Raw genomic sequence first — 26,614 nt, forward strand, 5'->3', positions numbered from 1 at the left:
ACTCTCAGGTAAGGATGGAGTGTGGATCAGGACCCGACACCTGCATGCATTACACCACATTGCCGTGGGGCAGGGCGACCAATATGCCTCTGAGATGGGCACGACAGTCCCTGTCCCTGGCTGGAGTGGGGGGAGGGAACACTGAGGAAGGGGAACACTGTAGTGCAGGAGCAGGGAGGAAGCAGTTCCTGGGTGCATTGAGAAGGGAGTATAAAAGGTGGGCACCATCTTAGTTCAGTGCAGAGAAGTCTGAGCAGAAGTGGCAGGGAGCAGGGGCTCTGCAAGAGCTCTGCTCCGGAGGCGGGCCTAGTAACAGAGGCCCAGGCCTGGAAGAGGGAGAAGGAAGGAAGAGGAGCGGAGAAGGCTCCAGGAACGAGGAATGAAGGGATCCCAGGGGTGCGGACGGGCGAGTCGCCACCGCACGCCCAAATCCACCTGCGTGGAGGGGTCAGGCCAAAGGGGGAGACCGGTCCCCGAAACTAGTGGAGGCAGGAAACGACCCTCAGCTAGAAACCGGAGGCTCTGACATTTTATGTGGCGCAGCCCCTCGCTACACCCGCTAGGAAGGCACCACATAGGGTCAGGGAAACTGGCGCCAAGTTTACCAAGAGGAGGCCTGAGGCAGCCGGACAGAAGGGTTGGTAAGAAAGGCCAGACAAAGGACACACAAAGGGGGTCCTGTGAAGCGCTCCAAAGTTATCTGGGAGTTGTCTGAGCCCCTCACCTGGTGAGCACAGTACGACGTGGGCAGCCGTTACCTGCAGACGTGGTCTGGATAATAAGAACTGTGAGTAAAGGCGCTGGACTGCATCACTGACTCCGTGTCGTTACTGCTGCTGCCCTGCACCATCACCCCCATCCTCCGCATACACTGCCCTGAGGCTATACTCCTCCCGTGGGGAGTTATGCTACGCTCTGCTGCACCCACAACACCAGCCTCAGCGGTCTGCCCTGCAGCGGCGGTTCACTCTGACCGCAATCCACGGGTGGCGTAGTCGGACATTTAAACATCAAAACCACATAAATAGTTCCGCCACTGGTTTGACCACCCTGAGCCACGGAACCGGGTCGCCGCCACGAAGACTACAACCACCAGCATCCACCAAAAAGGGTCCGGCTCCGGGTGTCCCAAGGCCCAGGGGGTGCATCAGAACATTTTCATCACCTTTCACAATCACCAATGGGACAAGGCAGGGATGTCCTCTGTCCCCTCTCTTATACATCCTAGTGACGGAGCACCTGCTCTCATCAATTCGCCATAACCCCAATATTAGGTGGATTGAGGTGGGAGGCACCGAGTACAAGTGCTCTCTATTTGCTGATGATGTCCTAGTATATATCACTCAATCACATATATCCATCCATGCTGTTATGGCTGAAATAGATCACTTTGTTACATGGTCAAATTTTAAAATCAATGCAGCGAAGTCTGAGGCCCTCGATGTCTCCCTCCCCAAATCCATATAGGATTCCATCCAGTCCAACTTTCCCTTTGCCTGGCCCTCACAGGGTATCAAATACTTAGGAATTCCTATTCATAGAGACCTCTCCCATCTATGTTATCTTAATTTTGGGCCCTTTATTGAACAACTCCATACAGACCACGGTTGGCAAGTTAGAACTGTAAGATTCACTACGTGAACCACTGGTGTTTTGTGGAAAAGCACATGTACACTGTGTTCCAAATTATTATGCAAAAAGTGTTTAGGAGTGATAAGGGAAGAATTTGTTTGTTTGTCAGTTAAACTCATTGATGGTGATGTGTGTCAGGGCTCTTTATATCACTGTAAGCAATTGCAGACACCTGTGCTAATTAGTTTGGCAGGTGTGTCCAATGAAAGGCAAGACTACTTAAGAAGGCTGTCTCACATTATTAAGCAGCCTACATTTTCTGCCAAAATGGGAAAGAAAAAGGATGTGTCGGCTGCTGTTTTGTTCACGGATGAGTGCCGTGCAGCGCTCGATGGTCCAGATGGATGGAGTGGAGGATGGCTGGTTGATGGACACCCCACGCAAACACGGCTACAACGCCAACAAGGAGGAGGTGGAGTAATGTTTTGGGCTGGAATCATGGGGAGAGAGATTGTCGGCCCCTTTAGGATCCCTGAAGGCGCTAAAGATGAACTCCATAATGTATGTGGATTTTCTCAAACAGCACTTCCTGCCATGGTTCAAGAAGAAGAACCGAGTATTTCACAGCAAGATCATTTTTTTGCATGATAATGCACCATCTCATGCTGCACATAAAACATCTGCATCTCTGGCTGATATGGGCATAAAAGGGGACAAACTTATGGTGTGACCCCCATGCTCCCCTGACCTCTACCCCATTCAGAACCTCTGGAGCATCATCAAAAGGAGTGTCTATGATGGCGGGAGGCAGTTCACATCTAAGCAACACCTCTGGGAGGGTATTCTGTCCTCATGCAAAACAATTGAAGCAGAAACCATCCAAAACCTGACAAATTCAATGGACGAGAGAGTTCAGAAGCTCCTTTCGAACAAGGGGTCCTATGTGAAAATGTAACATCACCTAGAATAAAGTTTTGAGTTGAAAACTGTTTGATTTCAGTTTCTAATAACCTGCTAATGCTTATAATTTCAAAAATGACCATTTTTTTGGTCTTTATTAAAATGAAAAGGTTGATCGAAAAGTTTGGGGGATCTAAGAGTGTGGCAACCCAGTAGTGATGATTACTTCGAATTCTGACAATATGAGGGTCATGTTGCAGGTAGTGCAGCAAGAAGGCACTTATGTGTCTTGCGCATCTCGGAGCCCCAAAATTATTTTCCGGGCTAGATGCAGCTAAAAATTATTATTAATTTTAAATCTGGTGGAGCTTAGTATAGATGTCCTAATAGAATCAGTGCTGCACACTGCTACAAAGCCCAAATTATTTTCCAGCCAAGATACAGATAAACACGATTAGTAATTTGAAAGCTTAAAACGGTTGGTAGGGTGATTTTAACCAATCATCAAGCTTTTACTCTCCCCAGGATGACACAGGGGTAGAAAAGTCGTTTCGGATCCATGATTTGTTCATCTTTATGAACGTGAGTCTGTCTACATTATCAGTGGAGAGCCGCGTGCGCTTATCTGTCAGCACACCACCAGCAGCGCTGAACACACGTTCAGACAGAACGCTGGCTGCGGGGCATGACAAGATCTCCAAGGCGTAAGTGGCTAGCTCCGGCCATTTATCCAGATTGGAAGCCCAAAAAGAGCAAGGGTCCAGTGACACAGTCATGGCTTCAATGTTTACTTGGAGATACTCCTGTACCATCGTCTCTAGGCGTTGACTATGTGTCAGACTTCTTGTCTCCTGTGGGCTTGCAAAGGATGGGCTATAAAAGTGGTGAAATGATTCCGCAAAATTGATGTTACCAGCAGATACTGTGGTTCTGTTACGGTTTGAGTGCTGAACACTTGACGGTCCCACGGTTGGCAAGTTGGAACTGTGAGATTCACTACGTGCACCACTGGTGTTTTGTGGAAAAGCACATGTAAGATTCTGCAACAGTCTCTGCTGATACTCCTGCATGCGTGCATCCCTTTCTATGGCAGGAATAATTTCGGCAAATTTACTTTTGTACCGGGGATCTAACAGTGTGGCAACCCAGTAGTCAGGATTATTTCTAATTCTCACAATTCGAGGGTCATGTTGCAGGTAGTGCAGCAAGAAGGCACTCATGTGTGTTGCGCATCCAGGAGCACCAAGTCCCTGTTGTGTTGGTGGCGAGGTAACAATCATGCTTCCTTCCTCTGTCCTCTCCCCCCAACCTCGCACAACAGAAATGTGATCAAGGTCTCCCTCATCTGATGAGTCTTCCATCAGTTCGTCCTCCACTTCTTCCTGGGCTCCTGCACCTTCCTCACTAGTTTGGCTGCTACCATGCGCCCTGGTAAAACCATCTCCCCCACCCTCACATGCCTGCCGCCTTGGTGCTGCCGACCGTCTGGACCTTGCAGATGTTAGCCCTTCCGCATACAACTCCTCCTCCTCTACTTCCTCCACCTCCTCTTGTGCCACCACCTGACTCCGAATTCTGTTTAACATGTGCTCCAGCATGTAAATCACCGGAATAGTCATGCTGATAATGGCATCGTCAGCACTAAACATCTTCGTCGCCATTTCAAAACTGTGCAGAAGGGTGCATAGGTCCCTGATCTGAGACCACTCCTCCAGCGTGATTTGCCCCACCTCTGGATCTCGTTGGCCCAGGCTATACGTCAGAACGTATTGCACCAGGGCTTGTCGGTGCTGCCACAGTCGCTGCAACATGTGCAGAGTTGAATTCCACCGGGTAGGCACATCGCATTTTAGCCGGTGAAGTGGCAGGCCCAACGACTTCTGTAGAGATGTAAGTCGCTGAGCTGCGGGATGCGAACGGCGGAAGTGAGCACACAGCGACCGTGCCCTCTGCAGAAGGCCATCTAGTCAGGGATAGTGGGCTAAAAATTGCTGGACAACCAGGTTCAACACGTGAGCCATACAAGGCACGTGTGTGACATTGCCCCGGCGAAGGGCCGCACCCAGGTTTGCAGCATTGTCGCACATGGCCTTCCCTGGTTTCAGGTCCAGTGGAGACAACCATTCATGAAATTGGTTCTCCAGAGCTGACCACAACTCCTCAGCTGTGTGACTCACATTTCCCAGACATTTCAAAGTAAAAACCGCCTGATGACGTTGAGCCCTACTGCCAGCATAGTAATGAGGTGTGCAGGATCCCTTCTGCGCAGTTAGAAAGCTTGTGGCATGACCAGACAGGCTTTGGGTGCAGGTGGAAGACCGAGAGGAGGTTGAGGACGCAGAAGCAGTGGAGGAACTTTGACATAAAGAGGATTGACGCACAACTCGTGGGGACGGCAAGACTTGGACAGCAGCCCCTTGTCCTGCTGTCACCATAGTTACCCAGTGCCCAGTCAGCGACATGTAACGCCCCTGTCCATGCCTACTCGTCCAAGTGTCTGTGGTGAAATGCACCCTGTCACACACAGAGTTTCTCAAAGAAGCGGTGATGTTGTGTGCGACATGCTGGTGGAGCGCAGGCACACCTTTGAGAAGTAGTGCCGACTGGGCATCTGGTACTGGGGCACTGTGACGGACATAAGGTCTCGAAAATCCTCTGTGTCCACCAGGCGGAAAGGCAGCATTTCTGTAGCCAAGAGCTTGCAGATGGTGAAATTCAACCTCTTAGCTTTCTCATGGCTAGGAGGAAACGGTCTTTTACTTGTCCACATCTGAGGGACCGAGGGCTGGCTATTGTGCTTAGACGGGGTTGATAAGGGTGTCCCCGGCAAACTGCCGGTCTGTGAGGAAGATGCAGGCGGACATGTTAGGTTGCCTTGATCCAAAGGTGGTGCTATCGATGTCAGACAGCGCTCAACACCAGCTGGTGTTACCACCTCCAAAGAAAATGATGACCTGCCAATCACGCTGGCTGTTGCAGGTAAAGAGGTGGCAGGTCTGCGCCCCAAAACAGGTGTGACTGCTGTCCCCCCAGTCACAGAGGATGAAGAGGCCGCGGATGCACAAGATATGGCAGACGGTGGTTGGCCCGGCCGGCTAGGCCGCATTGTAGCACACTGAGCTTCCCACTGCAACTTATGCTTCATGTCCATGTGCCGATTCATGCATGAAGTACTCAAACTATGTATTTTTTGTCCTCTACTTAGCTTTTGCTGACAAATGTTACAGATAACACGAGTTGGGTCATCTTTATCGATCTGAAAAAATGCCCAGGCTATGCAAGGCTTAGCACCCATGCGACCTGAAGAGCCACCACGACTTGTGGTGAGAGGCAGAGTTGTGTTTGAGGATGCAGTTGTTGACGTGCTTCCAGTACTACGTCTCTGTCCAGGAAGGCGCAACCTGACCTCGTCGTCACTAGCATCTTCCTCCACCTCCTCTGCTGACCTCATCTCTTGGCTGACTGTGGGTTGACAGTAAGTGGGATCTCCAACCTCATCATCATCACCCTGTGCGTTATCACACCCGTCGTCCTCAGAGCCAACCTGTTCCTGCCCTGACAAAAAACTAAAGTTGTCGCTCCAATCAGGTATTTGAGTCTTATCATCGTCTTCCTCATTGTCTCCACCAACAGGAGTTACAGTTTGGGAATGAGGGTCTACATTATGGTCAGAACCTTCTGCGTCTGGTCCTGGATCCGACTCATAAAGATTATGGGCATCAGTGCAGATCATTTCCTCGTCTGGATTCACAGAAGCGCTGGAGTCGACCTCTGATTCCCAGGCTATAGTATGAGTAAACAGCTCTGCAGACTCAACCATCTGTTCTACCTCATACTCAGACGGGCAGCTGGAGATTTGGGAGCTGTGAGGAAGCAAGTGCGATTGGGGTGACACCTTTGAGGACTGGAGTATTTGTGATGTTGAAGTTGATGTGGAGGAGAGCCCACTTAAAGGAGCACTTGATATCTGTTGAAGCACCTGCTGTTTTTGTGCCTCATCTGGAATTTGTAGCGATTGGCGTGGCCGTAAGAAAGGGATCTTATCACATTGTCCGCTAAAAGAAGTAGACATTTTAGTTTGGCTGGAAGATGGTCTTTCTTCTGCAGATGTTACTGTTGCTTTAACACCTACCCCACGGACACAACCTTTTTTCCCCTTCCCAACACGCCTATTCCCCTTTCCACCAGCAGCAGGCCTTTTTCCACTCATTTTGGTGGTTAACTAATTCACAACTCTGGAGTTGCTTGCACAAAAAAACAATGGATGGGAACCGAGCAGAGCTGAGTGGCCAAACTGTGGTATTAGGCCAAAACTATTGGCTGGGTTAGATGGAGAAAAAAATTATATTCGATTTGCAACCTGATGGAGGTCAGTATAGATGGACTAATAGAGAAAGTCCCACACACTGCTAGAAGGCCAAATATTTTTTCAGAGCTAGATGCAGACAAAAAATTATTTTGAATTTGCAACCTGATGGAGGTCAGTATAGGTGGACTAATAGAACAAGTCCCACACACTGCTAGAAGGCCAAATATTTTTTCAGAGCTAGATGCAGAAAAAAATTATATTCAGTTTGCAACCTGATGGAGGTCTGTATAGATGGATTAATAGAACAAGTCCCACACACAGCTAGAAGCCCAAATATTTTTTCAGAGGTAGATGCAGATAAAAATTATTTTTAATTTGCAACCTGATGGAGGTCAGTATAGATGGACTAATAGAGAAAGTCCCACACACTGCTAGAAGGCCAAATATTTTTTCAGAGCTAGATGCAGAAAAAAATTATTTTTAATTTGCAACCTGATGGAGGTCAGTATAGATGGACTAATAGAGAAAGTTCCACACACTGCTAGAAGGCCAACTATTTTTTCAGAGCTAGATGCAGAAAAAAATTATATTCAGTTTGCAACCTGATGGAGGTCAGTATAGATGGACTAATAGAACAAGTCCCACACACAGCTAGAAGCCCAAATATTTTTTCAGAGGTAGATGCAGAAAAAAATTATATTCAATTTGCAACCTGATGGAGGTCAGTATAGATGGACTAATAGAATGATGCTATGCCCAAAAGATTTTACTTCACTAGGTGCAGTAAAAAAATTGGTATTCTATACACAGGTGGTATATCTTGCAACACAGATAGGCTACTCCACTGACTAACACACTCTGCAATAGGCCAAAAAGGATTAGCTTTGCTAGATTCAGCCAAATGCTGTGAAAAAAACTTGCACAGCACTGGCACAGACCTGCCTGGCAAAAACTGATAGGAACTGATGTAACCTAGTCCTGAAAAGGACTGCAATTACAATTAGTCTTTACTCCCACAATCTATCTATTTAAGAGCACAGACCTGCCTGATAAAAGTCGTAGGAAATGCTGTAACCTAGTCCTTAAAAGGACTGCAATCACAACTATTCCCTACTCCCAAGCTATCTGTAGATTTGTGCGAAAATTGGCTTGAAATTAACAAGGTATAGCGCACACAGCAACAGCGGTGCCGTCTAACACGCAGCTGCAGCAGTGAGAAAATGGTGGCGACGGGGAAAATGGCTTGGTCTTATAGGGCAAGGACATGTGACATACACTGCCAATGACACATGCCCTTGCTTGTGTGAAAAACAGCAGTTCGCTCCGTGTGTGCGCTGCTGATAGGCTGACAGACTGCACCTCCCCACTGCAAATGCGGGAAAGAGAAAAAAAAATGGAGATCTTCATTATTCCTGCAGAGATCCATCCCCTGCCCCTCCCCCCACCCCGCTGTACACTCAAACTGCGTATTAACATTAATTTTCATCATTACTGAGAAAAAATCCAGTTATGATTTTGGTGCACGAACAGTTATCGAACATAACCTCGAACAGCCGAATTTTTCTCAAATCGTTCGTGTTTGCCGAACGTCTCGAACACCGCCCAAAACAGCTTGAATTTGAGATTGGCGAACAGTTCGAGTAGAACAACGCTCATCTCTAGTCATGAAGGGGATAAAGGGTGATGAGCAAGACAATCCCTCGGATCTGGAAAATGGAGTAGATAGCGCCATTCCTGTTTATGGTGGCCATCTTTTGAGCTGCCAGGTGACCATGAACAGTGCCCCCAATACATTGTGTCTGCAAAATTTTCCAGCAAGATCTGCATTCAAATAGCTAAATGGCGCATCTTCCTTTCTTAACCTGCCATGTGCCCAGATAATAGTGTACAGCCGTATATTGTGTATTGTCTGATTTGGCTGTGTAATGCGTTCCAACTGCAGGAAGACTGTGTACTGAGTGGGTGGAGTGCGTTCTAGAACAGGGGAGTTTGCGTTCCACTGTGGGATGAGGGATGGAGGCCATGCAGGACTATAGGACAAAAGAATAATAAGCCTGGAAATGTGACAGGGGGTGAACAGGTGTAAGTGGATCAGCCTGTGGGCCGTGGAGGATGATGATCAGTGATTAAAATAAGGAGAAGCCGTTCTGCAACATAAAGAATACAAAATAAATACCATGATAATGAAAGAAAATTAATCTCTCTAAAATGACATGCAAATACTGCATCTCAAAACACATATATGTACACTCCCAACAGTGAAAAACTCAAGGTTAACAAGAACAATGTGGTACATCTTATGCAGTGCTTCCTAAAATTATCACAGGAATGACAATAAATCATAATCCCTATTGAGCACCCTGGGGGTAAGAGTTTGTAGTTCATGGATCCAGAAGGCCTCCCTTATCTTCAGTAGGCGTACACAGTCACCTCCACATGTAGGGGGAAGCACCTGTTCAATGACCTGGAACTTGAGTTGAGATACTTATTATACCGCTATTATGTGCTCTCTATTGTAATTTTTTGCATTTTCAGATGATTATGAATTTCAGAATTACCTTATGACAGTTTGTTTCTAGTACTTTTTATGTTTTTGTCTGATATTTGTAGTTTTTATTTTTTTGTGTTTAAGCTGCAGCTTACTCTGATGAAGGTCTTGAGGACCGAAACGTTTGTACCTGTGTTGGACTGCAATTAATTACTTTAAAATTATGCCTGTTTGAGTGCCAAGTTTCATTTGCTATTTGAATGGTTTTGGACCCTACTTGCACACCTATTCCACCAGTGCTGCGGTTTTCTACACTATTATCTACTCCAGTACGTAAGCACACTGAAGTGTCATGTCCTCTTCCACGTTCTCGTATAATGCTGGGGAAACATCCAATATCATTGCACAATCTAACCTATCATGTGATTTCTTAAAAGTCCCTTCGAAGGAGACGTGAGGACGGAACTTAGAGCGAGAATTTCGCCACCTCACCAGCATCGAGTTGCATTGTGCCACATTGACAGAATATTTCAGAGTACAAAGGATCCCAAGGGGATTGAGGGTCCCAATTCGTCCAACCCTGTTTAGCAATCAGTCTGAGTACTGCATGAAATGTTAACATATCCTTAATAAATGCTCTTTCGATCTTATGACCCTAACAGTTGACTACTTACAGAAGGCTATTCTATCTATCAAGGAACAGGTAAAAAATATTAAGACTCAACTTGCTGCTACTATCTCTACAGAAGAACTCAGCACTAGTGATGAGCGAGTATGTTCTGTTAACCCTTTCGCCGAGTATGCTCGGGCCGAGCTCTGAGTATTTACAGCTGCTCGGTGATATGTTTGAATCGCTCCCGTGTGCATGATTTGCGACTGTTTGACAGTTTTAATACATGGGAGGAATGTCTATTTCTTACACATTCCTCACATGTAATAAAGCTGTCAAACAGTTGCAAATCATGCATACAGGAGTGATTCAAACATATCACCGAGCAGCAGTAAATACTCGGAGCTCAGCCCGAGCATACTCGGCGAAAGGGTTTACAGAACATACTCGCTCATCACTACTCAGCACTCTACAAAACAAAATCAAGACGAGCATCGACCAGTGTCAACGAGATACGGAGAGCAAGAAAAGGAATAAGTTTGCGAGAGATACCGAAGATTACGAGCAAGACTGGGTCTATAGATGGCAAAACAGATAGACCTCAAGAAATTATGCTCCCAGATTTACCAAATCCACTACATATTCTTCTACCTCCAGTTCGGACACGGACAGGAGGGACCTTTTTACCACTTCTGCTCCTTTTTTAGGTCAACGAAAAAGATATTCCCGATGCAGAAGACCAGAAGAGGTGGCCAACACAAGAGGAAACATGGACTTCATCCGAGTGATCCGCTCCCAGGCACAGCATGGTTGGTGGTAAATATCTCCTCTAGGACTTTGAGCATTGCACAACTTTCTGTACTACAGAAGGGGTTATCTTTTTGTCCCACAAACAAGTACAACACATTAAATATTGATATGCAGTTACAGTGTTTTTATCTCTCACTACGCCTTAGGACACACTTTGCCAATGACACACTAGGCAATACCTTTTCTATTCCCTCTACCCTCTCTGATATTAATACCTCCATCACGGCTGCTAGTCTCGGCCTACGTCCCAAAAGTTCATACAGACCTCCACATCACTTATATGCGCTCGAGACTTTCATTGGTTTCATGGATAGTGCCTTTCAGGACTTGCATTCCAAGGTAGACAAAGGGCTGCTTTATTATCAGTCCAATATTTCTCCCCTTAACAGTCAGACCCGCAGAAGCCTTCAGGAAGAGAGCAATCTTATCATCAAAGCAGCAGACTAAGGCAGCGTCATAGTAGTGATGTATAAAGGGGATAATCTCCTGGAAGTCAATAGACAACTTAACGATAACTCTACATACCAACGACTACCCCATCAAGTCAGGACTGCAATAGCATCTGTGTTGGAACATTTTCTCTCCAGAGGAGTGATTGATAGTAAGGCACGTCATTTTCTCACTAAGCAACATCCCATCACACTTGTCTTTTATGTGCTCCCCAAAATTCACAAAAGCCTTGACCATCCTCACGGTCGTCCTATAGTAACCTCAACAGATTTGCTTCTTTCACCTTTATCAATTTTCTTAGACAAAATATTGACACCTTTGATTAAAAAAAGTCCCTCCTTTTTACTAGATACAGGAGCTTTTCTCAGTTTTATCACTGACCTAAAATGTGTCCCCCCTAAATGCATCTTGGTTTCTTTTGATGTCAACAGCCTCTGTACGGGCATTCCACACTCCGAAGGTATACGTGCTTTACACAGTCTGTTGCTTGAGTCACAGACAGATCCCCTTATCATTGAACTTTGCATTGAACTCCTGATCTTAGTTCTTAACAAAAATGATTTCTTGTTTAAGATACTTACTTCCTGCAGACTAAAGGGACAGCGATGGGCTCTGACATGACCCCCCTTATGCCAACTCTCATATGGCCACCTTCAAGGCCCAAATATTTTACTCCAATCCATTCTTCCATACTCACTCCATCGCATGGAAAAGTTACATCGATGACATTTTTTGCATATCGGGGGGGGGGGTGTCCACAGGAATCTCTAAATGAGTTCTATGACCTTTTGAACTCCTCCTGGACAGACCTGGGCTTTACCATGACTCACAGTTCTCATCAAATCAGTTTCCTGGATACCATGGTCCTCAAGGACCAACAAGGATTACTAACCACTGACATACACAAAACCTACCGATCAAAACGGTCTCTTACACTTTACGAGTAATCACTCTTTACAAATGAAATGGTCAATTCCAAAATCCCAGTTCCAGCAGGTAAATAGGATAGTGAATAATGATCAATTACACTCACAGACGCTACCGGAGATGAGCCACAAATTTGAGGAAAGGGGTTATCCCCCTGAAATCCTACACCAACATAACACACCTTCAGCTCACACCCATCCTAAAACCATGAACCAGATTCTGTTTGTCCACACTTACCATCCGTTCGCATACATCTTGCACAAAACCATCCTGAGACATTGAAACATTCTACAATCTGCTTATCCCCACATCCCAGAGTTCCAACAACCATTTTTCCATGTTTCAAACAGGCACCCAATCTCAAGGATTCACTAGTTCGTGCCGACGTGGGCCTCACACATACCTGGGTTAAACAACGTTTTTTACAGATTCCTAAGAGGTGGACCTTCCCCTACTTGCAGTGCCACCAATGCAACAACGTCCTACATGGGAACACCATTTACCATCCCCATACTGGTAAACAATACCCGGTCAAAGGGTATTTTACCTGTTACATCAACTTCATATTATACTTCATTAAATGCCCTTGTGGTCTGGCATACATTGGTGAGAAGACACAACCACAAGCATAAGTCCACAATTAGATGTAAGAATCTACTACTACTCTTGCTACAACATTTTGTTACATTAGGCCATAACATATCTCAACTCAAGTTCCAGATTATTGACCAGGTGCTTTCCCCTAGACGCGGAGGTGACCGTGCACGCCTACTGAAGATAAGGGAGGCCTTTTAGATTCATGAACTTCAAACTCTTACCCCCAGGGGGCTCAATAGGAATTATGTTTAATTGTCATTCCTGTGATAATTTTAGAGAGAACTGCATAAGTTGTACCACATTGTTGTCAGCCTTGAGTTTTTCACTGTTGGGAGTGTACATATATGTGTTTTGAGATACAGTATTTGCATGTCATTTTAGAGACTAATTTTCTTTCATTATCATGGTATTTATTTTGTATTCTTTATGTTGCAGAACGGCTTCTCCTTATTTTAATCACTGATCATCATCCTCCACGGCCCACAGGCTGATCCACTTACACCTGTTCACCTCCTGTCATATTTCCAGGCTTATTATTCTTTTGTCCTATAGTCCTGCACGGCGTCCATCCCTCATCACACAGTAAAACGCAAACTCCCCTGTTCTGTAACGCACTCCACCCACTCAGAACACAGTCTTCCTGCTGTTGGAACGCAGGACGCAGCCTCTGACATGCACGTCCTGCACCGTGGAACGCACGTTTGCCCTCAGTTTCTCCAGTCACACCTCCTATGCCTTCAGGCAATTGATAGCAGCGCTTGACACGGCGTCACTTCCGGTGACGTCACTGCTATCCAGACACCGCCTCCTAACGCTTCAGTCCACTTCCAGGAACGTTACACCAGCGGCTCACCCTGATTGGTCTCCTGGGACATTAGTTCCCGCCACATATACTAGGCTTTCTCCTCCCTTAACATGGCGACCTTAGGAACCAGCGGCGGATACCATGTTCCACGCCTGTCATACTTCCTGCTCTCACTACTGGGTATGTTTCTACATATATCTGCTGGTACCGATTGGATAATTCCCTATGAGGCTGGTGTTCTTATGGCTGTTTGTCTCCCTAGATCCTGTCTTTCCACTGAGACACTGTGTCCTTCCTGCTTTCACCTTTAACTATATTCCTAGCAGTCTGGTAGGTCACACTTATTATACAACCATTATGTGCTCTCTATTGCAATGATTTTGATTTTCAGATGATTATGAATTTCAGAAATACCTTATGACAGTTTGTTTCTAGTACCGTATTTTTCGGACTATAAGACGCACTTTTTTCCTCCAAAATTTTGGAGGAAAGTGGGGGGGTGCGTCTTATAGTCCGATATACATAAAATACTGTGGCTGTGGGTGGTGGGGGATGTGGGGGAAGCGACAGTGGCGGAGTAGCAGTGCACAGGAGCCGCCTGCTGCAGCCTACACTGTGCCCACTACTAAAGAAAATTAATATTCACTGCTCCCCACGCCCATGGCAGTGAATATTAATTTTCCTTAATAACCGGCACACTCTGCCTGCAGCGCAGCTCCTGGTAAGTATGGCACCCTGTATGTATGCCCCCCCTCATCCTGGTATGCATGGCCCCCTTCATCCCTGTATGTATGCCCCCCTCATCCCTGTATGCATGGCCCCCTTCTTTCCTGTATGTATGGCCCCCCTCATTCCTGTATGTATGGCCCCCCTCATAGAATCATAGAATGGTTGAGTTGGAAGGGACCTCCTGGGTCATCTGGTCCAACCCCCTGCTCAAAGCAGTATTCACTAGATTATCTCAGACAGATGTCTGTCCAGCCTCTGTTTGAAGACGTCCATTGAAGGGGAACTCACCACCTCTGGTGGCAGCCTGTTCCACTCATTAATCACCCTAACTGTCAAAAAGTTTTTTCTAATATCTAATCTGTGTCTCCTCCCATTTAGTTTCATCCCATTGCTTCTAGTCTTTCCTTCTGCAAATGAGAATAAAGATGATCCTTCTACAATGTGACAGCCCTTGACATATTTGTAGACAGCTATTAAGTCTCCTCTCAGTCTTCTTTTTTGCAAGCTAAACATTCCCAAATCCTGCAACCGTTCCTCATAGGACATGGTTTGCAGACCAGTCACCATTCTGGTCGCTCTTCTCTGAACTTGCTCCAGTTTGTCTATGTCTTTTTTAAAATGTGGTGCCCAAAACTGTACACGGTATTCCAGATGAGGTCTGACCAAAGAGGAGTAAAGACCGATAATGACTTCACGTGATCTAGACTGTATGCTTCTGTTAATACATCCCAGAATTGTATTTGCCTTTTTTGCTGCTGCATCACACTGTTGACTCATGTTCAGTCTATGATCTATTAGTATACCTAAGTCTTTTTCACATGTACTGTTGCTTAGCTCTATTCCTCCCATTCTGTATATGCTTTTTTCATTTTTATTGCCCAAATGTAGTACTTTGCATTTTTCCCTGTTAAAAAACATTCTGTTGGTTGCTGCCCACTGCTCCAGTTTATTTAGGTCTTTTTGAATCTTCTCTCTCTCTTCTCTAGTATTAGCTATCCCTCCTAGCTTTGTGTCATCAGCAAATTTAATCAGTTTACCCTCAATTCCTTCATCTAAATCATTGATAAAGATGTTGAACAATACAGGTCCCAGGACGGAGCCCTGTGGTACCCCACTTGAGACATTCATCCAGCTGGATGTGAAGCCATTTACAACCACCCTTTGAGTCCGATCACTAAGCCAGTTATGAATCCACCTAACAGTTGCCTGGTCCATTGCATACTTGGTCATTTTTTCAATAAGGATGGTGTGAGATACTTTGTCAAATGCTTTGCTGAAGTCAAGATATACTATATCTACAGCATTTCCCTGATCCACCCAGTCAGTGATTCTGTCATAGAAGGAAATTAAGTTAGTCTGACATGACTTGTTAGTTACAAACCCATGCTGACTCTAGTTAATCACTTCATTCTTATCCATGTACTTACATACATGTTGTTTAATAATTTGTTCAAAGATCTTTCCTGGTATAGAAGTCAGACTCACCGGCCTATAGTTCCCTGGGTCCACCTTCTTCCCCTTTTTGAAGATAGGAACAACATTTGCTCTTCTCCAGTCTTCTGGGACTTCTCCTGTTCTCCAAGAATTTTCAAAGATTATGGAGAGTGGTTCTAAAATTTCTTCTACGATCTCCTTCAGTACTCTGGGGTGTAATTCATCTGGACCTGGAGACTTGAACTCATTTATGTTAGCTAAATATTCCCTCACAATCTTTCTGTTTACAGATAACTTGGATTCCTCTATTCCTTTAAAAGGACAGTGAAGATCAGTTGATGTTACATTTTCTTTCTGAGAGAAAACAGATGCAAAATAGGAATTAAAAAGTTCGGCCTTCTCAACATCCTCTCTTACCATTTCTCCATTTTCATCCTGTAAAAATCCTATAGCATCTTTGACTTTTCTTTTACTTTTGACATACCCCCAAAATCCTTTTTTATTGCTTTTGACATCTCTTGCAAGCCTTAATTCATTGTCAGCTTTAGCTAACCTGATACGTGCCCTGCAGGATCTGCAGACTGCATTATAATCTTCTTTAGATATGCCTCCCTCTTTCCATTTAATAAACATTTCTTTCTTTCTTTTTAGCATGTGTTTAAGTTCTGTGTTCATCCATCCTGGTTTCCTTAAATGCTTCCCATTCTTCCTACTTTTCGGGATTGTTAACGATTGTGCTTTGAGAATCTCATTTTTAAAAATTTCCCATCCTTCGTGGACATTTTTGTCCTTAAGGACATCCAGCCATTGGATCCCTCCTATTCTCTTTCTGAGTCTCTTAAAATCTGCCTTTCTAAAATCTAACCTTGAAGTTTGAGTCTTCACATGTCTTCCTCCTCTAGTTATCCAAAATTCTATAATAGCATGATCACTGCCTCCTAGGGTCCCAGCCACCTTTACCTCCTCAACCATTTCCTCCCTGTTTATAAGGATTAGATCCAAAGTAGCAGATCCCCTTGTTTTCTCCCCTACCTTTAGGAAGATAAAGTTGTCAGCAAGAGAGGATAAGAATTTGCTTGACCTGTTAGTTTTACTTGAGAGAGATTCCCAACAAATGTCTGGATAGTTGAAATCTCCCATGACCACTACGTCATATTTTTTGGAGAACTTGGTCATTTGATACATAAAGAGTTCATCCATATCTTCAGCTTGCCCAGGTGGCCTGTGGTAAATGCCTACAATGGTGTCCTTTCCGTTGTTCTCTCCTTGTATTCTTACCCAAACAGTTTCCACAGAACTCCCAGTCTCTGAAGCTTCAATCTCTGTGCAGATATACGCTTTTCTAACATACAATGCAACACCTCCTCCTCGTTTATCAAGTCTATTTCTTGCAAATAAGTTGTATCCTTTTAGCCTTTTATTCCAATCATGTGTATCGTCCCACCAAGTTTCAGTGATTCCAATGACATCATATTCCTTTTCCTGCATTAGTAGTTCCAATTCTCCTTGTTTGTTGCCCATGCTTTGTGCATTTGCATAAAAACATTTTAGTTTGTGATTGGTTTCTCTTCCTCCCATATTTTTATTATTTAAATTGTTTTGTCTTTGTTCTTCCTTTCCACTTCCAGTAGCAGAGATCTCAATAGTATTTGTCAGCTGTATGGCTTTTTCTGGCCTTTTGCTTCCCTTCCCACATTGTTCTAGTTTAAAGCTCTTCTGATGAGTGTAGCAAGGCGACTTCCAAATACATGTTTTCCAGTCTTCGTAAGGTGCACCCCATCTCTAGCAAGTAGTCCATCGTATAGGTAATTCATTCCGTGATCCAGAAATCCAAATCCTTGTTGACGGCACCATCGACGTAGCCAGTATGTATCCCTGTATGTATGGCCCCCTCATCCAGGTATGCTTGGCATCCCCTGATCCCCTTCAAGCTGCACAGAAAAAAAATAAACTTTCATACTCACCTTCTCTCTCCTCCAGTGCTGTGTCCAGCTCTGTGCCGGAATAGTCACTGCTCCTCACACTGGGACTCTGTGCGTGGGGAGCAGTGAGCATTCATTCTCCCTAATAGCGCGCACACTGTAGCCGCAGCGCGGCTCCTGCTGCGCTCGGCTGTCAGCGTCCCCGCTATTAAAGGCCATGAATATTCACAACTTAACAGGGCATCATGACCACATTTTTTGCTTACTTTTTTTTTTCTATTTTCCTCCTCTAAAACCTAGGTGAGTCTTATAGTCCAAAAAATAAGGTACTTTTTATGCTTTTGTCTGATATATGTAGTTTTTAATTTTTTTGTCTTTATGCTGCAGTACACACTGATGAAGGTCTTGAGGACCAAAACAATTGTACCTGTGTTGGACTGCAATTAAATACATTACAATTATGCCTGTTTGAGTGCCAAGTTTCATTTGCTATTTGAATGGACCCTACTTGTTCACCTATTCCAGCAGTGCTATATTATCTGAGAAGAATCTGTGACTTCTCTGCATTTAGTGGTTACTACTCACCTGGACGGTTATCTGTAGGAATCTCCTCTTTACACCGCTCATCACCCCTTACATATGTCTCTGTAGTATTAATATGGGACAGATCTTCACCCTGAAACAAATATTGTAGAAGTCACAAACAGATGAGAAGTCCCATCTATGATCAGCTCTAATCCTGCCATCTCCACCGTTCTCATTACACAAGTATAAAACATATAATACTGGTGGATAAAACAAGACTGAACACAAGACCTTCAAAGCCTTCTACACATCATAGGGGAGATCTCATGACACCTTCTCTCCATCTACCTGATGATTCTGAGGAACATTGAGATCTTCTTGTTTACAGTCCTGTGGAAGAAGAGGACGGGGACATCTCTCTGGTGTTGTCCTCTTACTGGACAGATCTGGAGGAAACACATACAGGGACTGAATTCATTCATTACATACAGATAATTATAGGCTGTGTGTATTTAGTCCTGTCTATTACCTGGTGATGTGAGGGGCTGGGGAACCTCCATCATGACGTCCTTGTACAGATCTTTGTGTCCTTCTAAATACTCCCACTCCTCCATGGAGAAATAGACGGCGACATCCTGACACCTTATAGGAACCTGACACATACAATGATACCATCATCCCCCCGATCACTCCATAGCGTTACTGTATAATGTCCCAGCATTCCCAGCAGTGTCACCTCTCCAGTCAGCAGCTCAATCATCTTGTAGGTGAGTTCTAGGATCTTCTGGTCATTGATGTCCTCATGTATCAGGGGGTGAGATGGAAGCTCCGTGATTGGGTTCAGGGTTCTTCCCCATCCCTCAGACACAGGGTCCTGACAGCGCTCACTAGAGGTCTTCTTCACTACTGTGTAATCCTGGTTATGGAGAGACACATTAATAAATCTCACTCCAGACATTTCCAGAGTCCTCACCTCTCCAGTTCTGTCCATCTGTTATTCCCATAGATAAGAATGATGTAATGTGACGTCATCAGAATCTCTCACCTCTCCAGTAAGCCAGAAGAGGATCTCTAGGGTGAGGTGTAATATCCTCTCCACCATCTTGTCCCTGTCCAAATCCATGTTTAATGGATGAATCAGAAAAATTTTCTTATTTAAAGGATCCGATATTGTAGAGACCTGAATGAGAAGATGATGAGCCGATGTAAATTCATAAAAATCCTGTGTAATAATACAATTACTGGAGATAATTAGGGGAAACAAAGGAGATTTACTATTTTATACTATTTAGTTTTCTTCTTTACATCTAGTAATAAAACCTATATATTTTAGGCCACAGATAACAAGCAGTTTCTTCCTTGGAGTCTGCAGCTGAACACGTTTCTCATAGACTCATCTTCCGTATTGCTAATTCTTGTCTTATTTACTGACACTGGAATCGGCATTAGCAAAACTGCAGGAGATATTAATAACACGTGACATGAGGAATAACTACTTCATGATGAGGACAAAATCTTCATCTTCTACGGCTCTAGAAACATATTTGGCCAGAGTCCTGTCACCCACTAGATCACCACCGGCCGTCTATATGAATGTTTCCGGACTGTAATCTTCTATCCCGTTAGATCTCAGGTCTGATTCACACACAGAAGTTTGAGACATTTATAAAAGCTTGTTTGTAAGAACACCAACACAAGAGGTATTTGATGCCAAATTCTCCATATACAATGTATTTTTTTTCTCTGGATATGATAGGAGTTTTTTAGCATTTTCATGTACCGTATTGGCGTATAAGACGACTTTTTAACCCCTGAAAATCTTCTCAAAAGTCAGGAGTAGTCTTATACGCCGGGTGTCATCTTATAGGACGTATACCCTTATACTCCGAATGCTGTGGGAGGAGGGGGTATATAAATATGATGTGTGGGGTGTGGGGGGAGCGGGGCACAGGAGGCTGCAGCCTACACTGTCCCCGCTACTAAAGAAAATGAATATTCAGTGCTCCCCATGCTCATGGAGCGTGGGGAGCACTGAATATTCATGCTCTTTAATAGTGGTACACAGTGTAGCCACGTTGCTGGCTCCTGCTGCTGCCGGAATTGCCTGTGCCAGCTGTTAAAGGACATGAATATTCAACCTCTCTCTACGTCCATGGGTGTGGGGAGGGGGTGAATATTCATGCCCTTTAATGAGCGGGCCAGGAGATAGCCGGCAGCAGCAGGTGCCGCAGCGCGGCTCTGCTGTGTGCCGGCTATGAAGGAGAGTGAAGTCACTGCTCCCCGCGCACACAGTCCTGGCATGGGGAGCAGTGACTTCCGGCAGCTGAGCTCTCCTTGTGAGCCGCGAATGGCAGTGACGTCATGCGCGGCTCACATGGAGAGATCAGTGCAGGCAGACAGGATGCAGTTCTGGAGGAGAGAGAAGAAAGGTGAGTAGGAGTGTTTATTTTTTTTTTATGTGCAGCATGATGGGGATTAGGGGGACCATGCATACCAGGACAGGGATGAGGGGTGCCATGCATACCGGGACAGGGATGAGGGGTGCCATGCATACCGGGACAGGGATGAGGGGTGCCTTGCATACCGGGACAGGGATGAGGGGTGCCTTGCATAGAGGGACAGGGATGAGGGGTGCCTTGCATAGAGGGACAGGGATGAGGGGTGCCATGCATACCAGGATGGACGGGTTCCAGGCATACCAGGATGGAGGGATGCACGTATAAAAGGAAGGGGGGGGGCATATATACCAGGATGGGGGATATTGTCAGAATTGGGGGACATTACCCCTATACTAGTGTCAGCAGAAGACCCCCTCCCCCTTAAAAGTACATCGTGAACATATTTTTTGCTTACATTTTTTTCTATTTTCCTCCTCTAAAACCTAAGTGAGTCTTATGGTCCGGTGCGTCTTATAGTCCGAAAAATAAGGTATTTATGGTAATTTATAAGCCCTCCCTGTCTCCAAGACTATCAGGGCAGTAGCACATCCCTCTGGACCGCCCTTGTATCCTATTACTGGTACCTCCTTCTCCGCCTCTCTGATCTCGCTCCTGAGGACTGCAGTGACGAGGTGAGGGGGCGCCTCACCGGGAAAGTTTAAGTGAAGCAAGCTGCAGGCATCCCCCTCACCTTGTCACTGTAGTCCTCAGGAGCAAGATCAGAGAGGCAGAGAAGGAGGTACCAGTAATGATACAAGGGCCAGAGGGATGCGCTACCGCTCTGATAGTCTTGGAGACAGGGAGGGCTGGGCAGGCAGGGAGAGCTGACCAATCCAAGCAGGATTTGTATACAACTACCAGCCAATCGTCGGTAAGGTTCATCACTTTAAAATTACCATATTGAAATCAAATAGATTTTTTTTTAATTTTTACCGTATTTGCGTTAGAAGAGGGGTAGTCTTATATGGCGAGTATATCCCAAACTCTATATTTTAACTGGAAAAGTTGGGGGTCGTCTTATACTCCGGCAAATACGGTAGGTTTCCATATATTACATGAAAAACACCCCCAAAAAATACAATTGGGGATGGAGGTAGTGTGCGGACATTATACAGTGTGTGGGTGGATGGCGGTACTAGAGGGAACAGTATACTGTGTGTGGGGACCATGAAAGGGGCACTGTACTATGGGAGCAATACATGATTCCTTCACAAAATCACTATAAATATAACATTTTTAAAGCAACCCCATAATTTGTGAATCTTCAGGGTAAATCGCTTTCTAACCATTTGATTAGAGCTGATACTATTACGCTAAAGTGTCTAAACAGACTTTCTTTCAAATCCATAAAGGGGCACTTTTACGTGTTTGTCATTCCAGAACTGTGTGAGGATTATTAGAGGTGATAGTTTTCCCACCAATTAGAAGGGACACCTGTGGTTTTTACTGGCTATATTTCTGGTGTGAATTACTCGGTAAAGTGCCCTTATGTTAAAGGGGTTGTCCACTACTTTATATGATCCCTCAATGTATTCCCCCAGGGCCCATAAGTGTTTCTCTAAATACTCTGTGGTGCCTTTTCTGCCTGTGAGCGGCGCTATCACTGGCCGCTCACAGGCATCACGTGACCTACAGGTTCAGCCGGCTCTGACATCTGATGTCACGTCATGTTCCAGCTGCAGCAGGGGGTACTCACTTCTGAGTTCCACGGTGGATGCTGGGCTGTGGGTGGGGTTACCCTGCGCATCACACCCGGTATCCACCGCGCACTCTCCCTCTCCTCATTCACTGGGAAAGCACGCGGTGGATCCTGGGTGTGATGCACGGGGTAACCCCGCCCACAGCCCAGCATCCACTGCAGGGAGCGCGTCACTGATGTCACGCCTCACTTGACGTGACATCAGTGACGGGTCACGTGATGCCGCTGAGCGGCCAGCGATAGCGCCGCTCAGAGGCAGAAAAGGCACAGCAAGGTATTTTCAAAAACATTTCTGGGCCCCGGGGGGGGATACGTTGGGGGGGTTCATATAAAGTAGTGAACAACTTCTTTAAAGTGGACATTGGACAAACACCATGATCAATTACAATCAGACTGAAGGAACATCGCTCCTCTATTCGGCTCTAATGAGTCTAGGATGAAATCCACTGCGGCTGCTGCAAAAAAAAGAATGAAGAAGAGCAGAAGTTTGGTGAGACCACCGTGGCCAGACATTTCTCAGAGTTGGTGATAAAAGTTCTGAACTCCGACGGTCAGTGTTAGAAGAGACGACCGCAGCGGATTCACAATCACAACGCAGTAAACTTCTACAGAGACATGTTCTGGATTTACTCCCTGGAATCACTTTCTCCCAAAGTGTTAAATGACGTCTGTAACTTCAATGTCTTTCTATGAAGCTTCTTCTCTGAACTTTATTCTTCTGTTGTCTGTCGGGGAGTTGTTTTCTAAAAAAATATTTTTGTGTGGTTTTTTTTCTTTTAGTTTACTGGGTTAGTAATGGGGGTGTCTGATAGACGCTTCTCCAATACTAACTGTTAGGATTGATAACAGTTGACAAGACACAGCTGACGTAAACTCAAAAAATATTACCCTGGTTGCCAACATACCAGGGCAATTGGGAAGAGGCAGGCAAAGTGCCAAAATTTGTCGCATCAAATTGGATTTTCCAATTCTGGGGCTGCTGCGGACTGGTATTTTTAGGCTGGAAGGGGCCAATATCCATGGACCTTCCCAGCTGGATAATATCAGCCCCAAGCTGTTTTCTTTACCTTAGGTGGTTATCAAAAATAGGGAGGGGGACTCCACATCATTTTTTTAAATTCATTATTTATTTAATAGGTTTAAAAAAGGTGAAATACATCCTTTACTGCCAGATGGAAGGAACTAAAGGGTGCAACTTTATAATATTTAGGGGGAGGGAGAGGACATTAATCTAAGCACTCCCTCCTATAACAACTCTCCTTGAACTACCGTACTTTCTGAGGACAGTGGGCCGAGCATCGCATTGCGGGGTCTTCTGTAAGACCCAAGAACTAGTGATCAGCGAATGGTCTTTAGATAAGGGGTTAACCGAGCACGCCCGAGCATAACTGAGTGTCATCGGAGTGCTCGTATATCATGTTCGAGTCCCTGTGTCTGCATGATTTGCGGATGTTAGACAGCCTCAACACATGCAGGGATTGCCTGTTTGTTAGGGAATCCTCACATGTTGAAGCTGTTTAACAGCCGCAAATCATGCAGACACAGGGACTCGAACATGATATACGAGCGCTCCTATGATACTCAGTTATGCTCGAGCGTGCTCGGTTAACCCCTTATCGGAGCACGTTCCCTCATCACTACCAATAACAAGATGCGGCCGGCCAATCGCAGTAATGCTAGTAGAAAACATGGCTACAGCACTACAGTGTATGGCAGGCAATGCCCAAATGTACATTGTCTGAATAACAGACACAAGACATACGGGGCGCGGTCTAGAACTCCCCCGATACTCGATCCAGTAATGGAGAGAAATCACCAGTATCTACATTACTGTGCTGGAGCTAGGAGAGGAATAATGGCGTTGTGTGAGGACTTCTCTGGGCTTCTGTCCTTCATCCTGCAGTCGTCTGAATGGATCTAATGTGGACGGGAACCAGCTAAGCCGCATTCTGCCCACAGCTGTTACCTCACTGTTCACACCACACAGAGACCCCAAAAGAGTCTCGGTGCTGAAGGGGTTAATGCCCCCTGCGCCCAGTAATGGGGGTCTCCACATACCTCCACCTGCAGAGCCGCCACCACATATATGGCAGTTCTGTGCGCACAGGACCTGTGATGAGGTCACAGGAGGGGAGGAGTCAGGGGTCACATGATCAGGGGCCTCAGTGGATGCAGGACTCTGCTGTGCTGGTTGTCATGGTGCTGGATGAGGTGAAGTTTATGTGTGGGGTCAGGAGGGGTTTACAGTGTGGATGTAGCAGAGCCGCGTGTGTACGAGGTGTACGGAGCGGAGCCGTGTGTGTACGAGGTGTACGGAGCAGAGCCGTGTGTGTACGAGGTGTACGGAGCGGAGCCGCGTGTGTACGAGGTGTACGGAGCAGAGCCGTGTGTGTACGAGGTGTACGGAGCAGAGCCGTGTGTGTACGAGGTGTACGGAGCGGAGCCGCGTGTGTACGAGGTGTACGGAGCGGAGCCGCGTGTGTACGAGGTGTACGGAGCAGAGCCGCGTGTGTACGAGGTGTACGGAGCAGAGCCGCGTGTGTACGAGGTGTACGGAGCAGAGCCGTGTGTGTACGAGGTGTACGGAGCAGAGCCGTGTGTGTGCGAGGTGTACGGAGTAGAGCCGTGTGTGTACGAGGTGTACGGAGCAGAGCCGCACGTTTACGAGGTGTACGGAGCAGAGCCGCGCGTGTACGAGGTGTACGGAGCAGAGCCGTGTGTGTACGAGGTGTACGGAGCAGAGCCGCGTGTGTACGAGGTGTACGGAGCGGAGCCGTGTGTGTACGAGGTGTACGGAGCAGAGCCGTGTGTGTACGAGGTGTACGGAGCAGAGCCGCGCGTGTACGAGGTGTACGGAGCAGAGCCGCGCGTGTACGAGGTGTACGGAGCAGAGCCGCGCGTGTACGAGGTGTACGGAGCAGAGCCGCGTGTGTACGAGGTGTACGGAGCAGAGCCGTGTGTGTACGAGGTGTACGGAGCAGAGCCGTGTGTGTACGAGGTGTACGGAGCGGAGCCTCTCGTGTACGGAGCGGAGCCGCACGTGTACGAGGTGTACGGAGCGGAGCCGCGTGTGTACGAGGTGTACAGAGCGGAGCCATGTGTGTACAGAGCCATGTGTGTACGAGGTGTGCGGAGCTGTGTGTGTATGAGGTGTACGGAGCGGAGCCGTGTGTGTATGAGGTGTACACAGCGGAGCCATGTGTGTATGGAGCCGCGTGTGTACGGAGCCGGGTATGTACGCTGTATACAGCTGTATACTCCCAGGTTCGGACGGAGACACCGCGGCTCTTTATCAGACTGTAGAAGAACTGACTCTGGACACTCGGTAAAACTGCGCTCGGACGTCTCTTGTTTCTCGCACAGATATTGATAACATAAGATGGAGTCAGACGAACCCTCCTACAAAACCTGATAACAAAGTCATTACTACAGGACTGGATGAGAAAGGGATTTATTCTACAAGAAACGCTGTGGCCACAAATGAGAGAATCCGGGCCCCGTGGCTGGATACTCCGGGCCCCCAGCGTGTTAGGACCAGACGGGGTCTTTGTCCCTGGAGCTTCTCTGCTCGGTATAATGAGACTCTGATCTTGTTCTTATAAAGAGGGTTGGAGTAAAATAGAAGCTGCCTGAATATGAGGACCTTGTCTGATCTCTATGTCCTTGTGTACAGAGCTATGGAGATAGTGCTATTCTCTGTATAATAGATGTGATGTCGCTGGAGCCCTAATATTTATGTACAGGGGTCTCTGTAGTACAGTGTCCATTTTAGGATATGATCAGATATCAAAAATCAGAATGATGTCAGTTTGAGGTTAAATACCATGACTGACAAGTGATCCTGACAAGTGATTCTGAAAAGTGATTTTGACAAGTGACTTTTACAACTGTAATAATAATGAAACTCATTGGGACTTATGCACAGACTGCAAGCAAGCCAAATTCAAATGATGTTTGATTTTGATGTGTGAGTCTGATGTGTGACTTTCTTCAAACTTCAGAATGAGAATCACAATGACTTTTTGTCACCGTGAGTATTTTCATGGTGAATCTCATAAGACAAGAAAAGCTGCCAGTTCCTAGAATCATAGAATCATAGAATGGTAGAGTTGGAAGGGACCTCCTGGGTCATCTGGTCCAACCCCCTGCTCAAAGCAGGATTCACTAAATCATCTCAGACAGATGTCTGTCCAGCCTCTGTTTGAAGACGTCCCTTGAAGGGGAACTCACCACCTCTCGTGGCAGCCTGTTCCACTCATTAATCACCCTAACTGTCAAAAAGTTTTTTCTAATATCTAATCTGTGTCTCCTCCCATTTAGTTTCATCCCATTGCTTCTAGTCTTTCCTTGTGCAAATGAGAATAAAGATGATCCTTCTACAATGTGACAGCCCTTGACA

At 45.9% G+C, this 26,614-nt stretch overlaps 1 protein-coding gene across 1 annotated transcript in view; it reads right to left on the bottom strand.

Annotated features, from left to right (window-relative positions):
* Window positions 1-24,334, bottom strand: part of LOC141192449 (uncharacterized) — a 43,233-nt gene extending 18,899 nt beyond the window's left edge. Inside the window, exons 1-6 of the mRNA XM_073661981.1 lie at window positions 24,274-24,334; window positions 19,124-19,258; window positions 18,815-18,994; window positions 18,608-18,731; window positions 18,427-18,524; window positions 18,139-18,229 (exon numbers count right to left, since the gene is read on the bottom strand). Coding sequence (XP_073518082.1) covers window positions 18,139-18,229; window positions 18,427-18,524; window positions 18,608-18,731; window positions 18,815-18,994; window positions 19,124-19,201 — 571 coding nt within the window. The 5' untranslated portion in view covers window positions 19,202-19,258; window positions 24,274-24,334. The remainder of the gene's footprint in view (window positions 1-18,138; window positions 18,230-18,426; window positions 18,525-18,607; window positions 18,732-18,814; window positions 18,995-19,123; window positions 19,259-24,273) is intronic.
* Between the last annotated feature and the right edge of the window lie 2,280 nt (window positions 24,335-26,614).

This window comes from Phyllobates terribilis, unplaced genomic scaffold (genome assembly GCF_046119375.1).
Source record: "Phyllobates terribilis strain yellow unplaced genomic scaffold, ASM4611937v1 Scaffold_61__1_contigs__length_8056638, whole genome shotgun sequence".
Lineage (NCBI taxonomy): Eukaryota > Metazoa > Chordata > Amphibia > Anura > Dendrobatidae > Phyllobates > Phyllobates terribilis.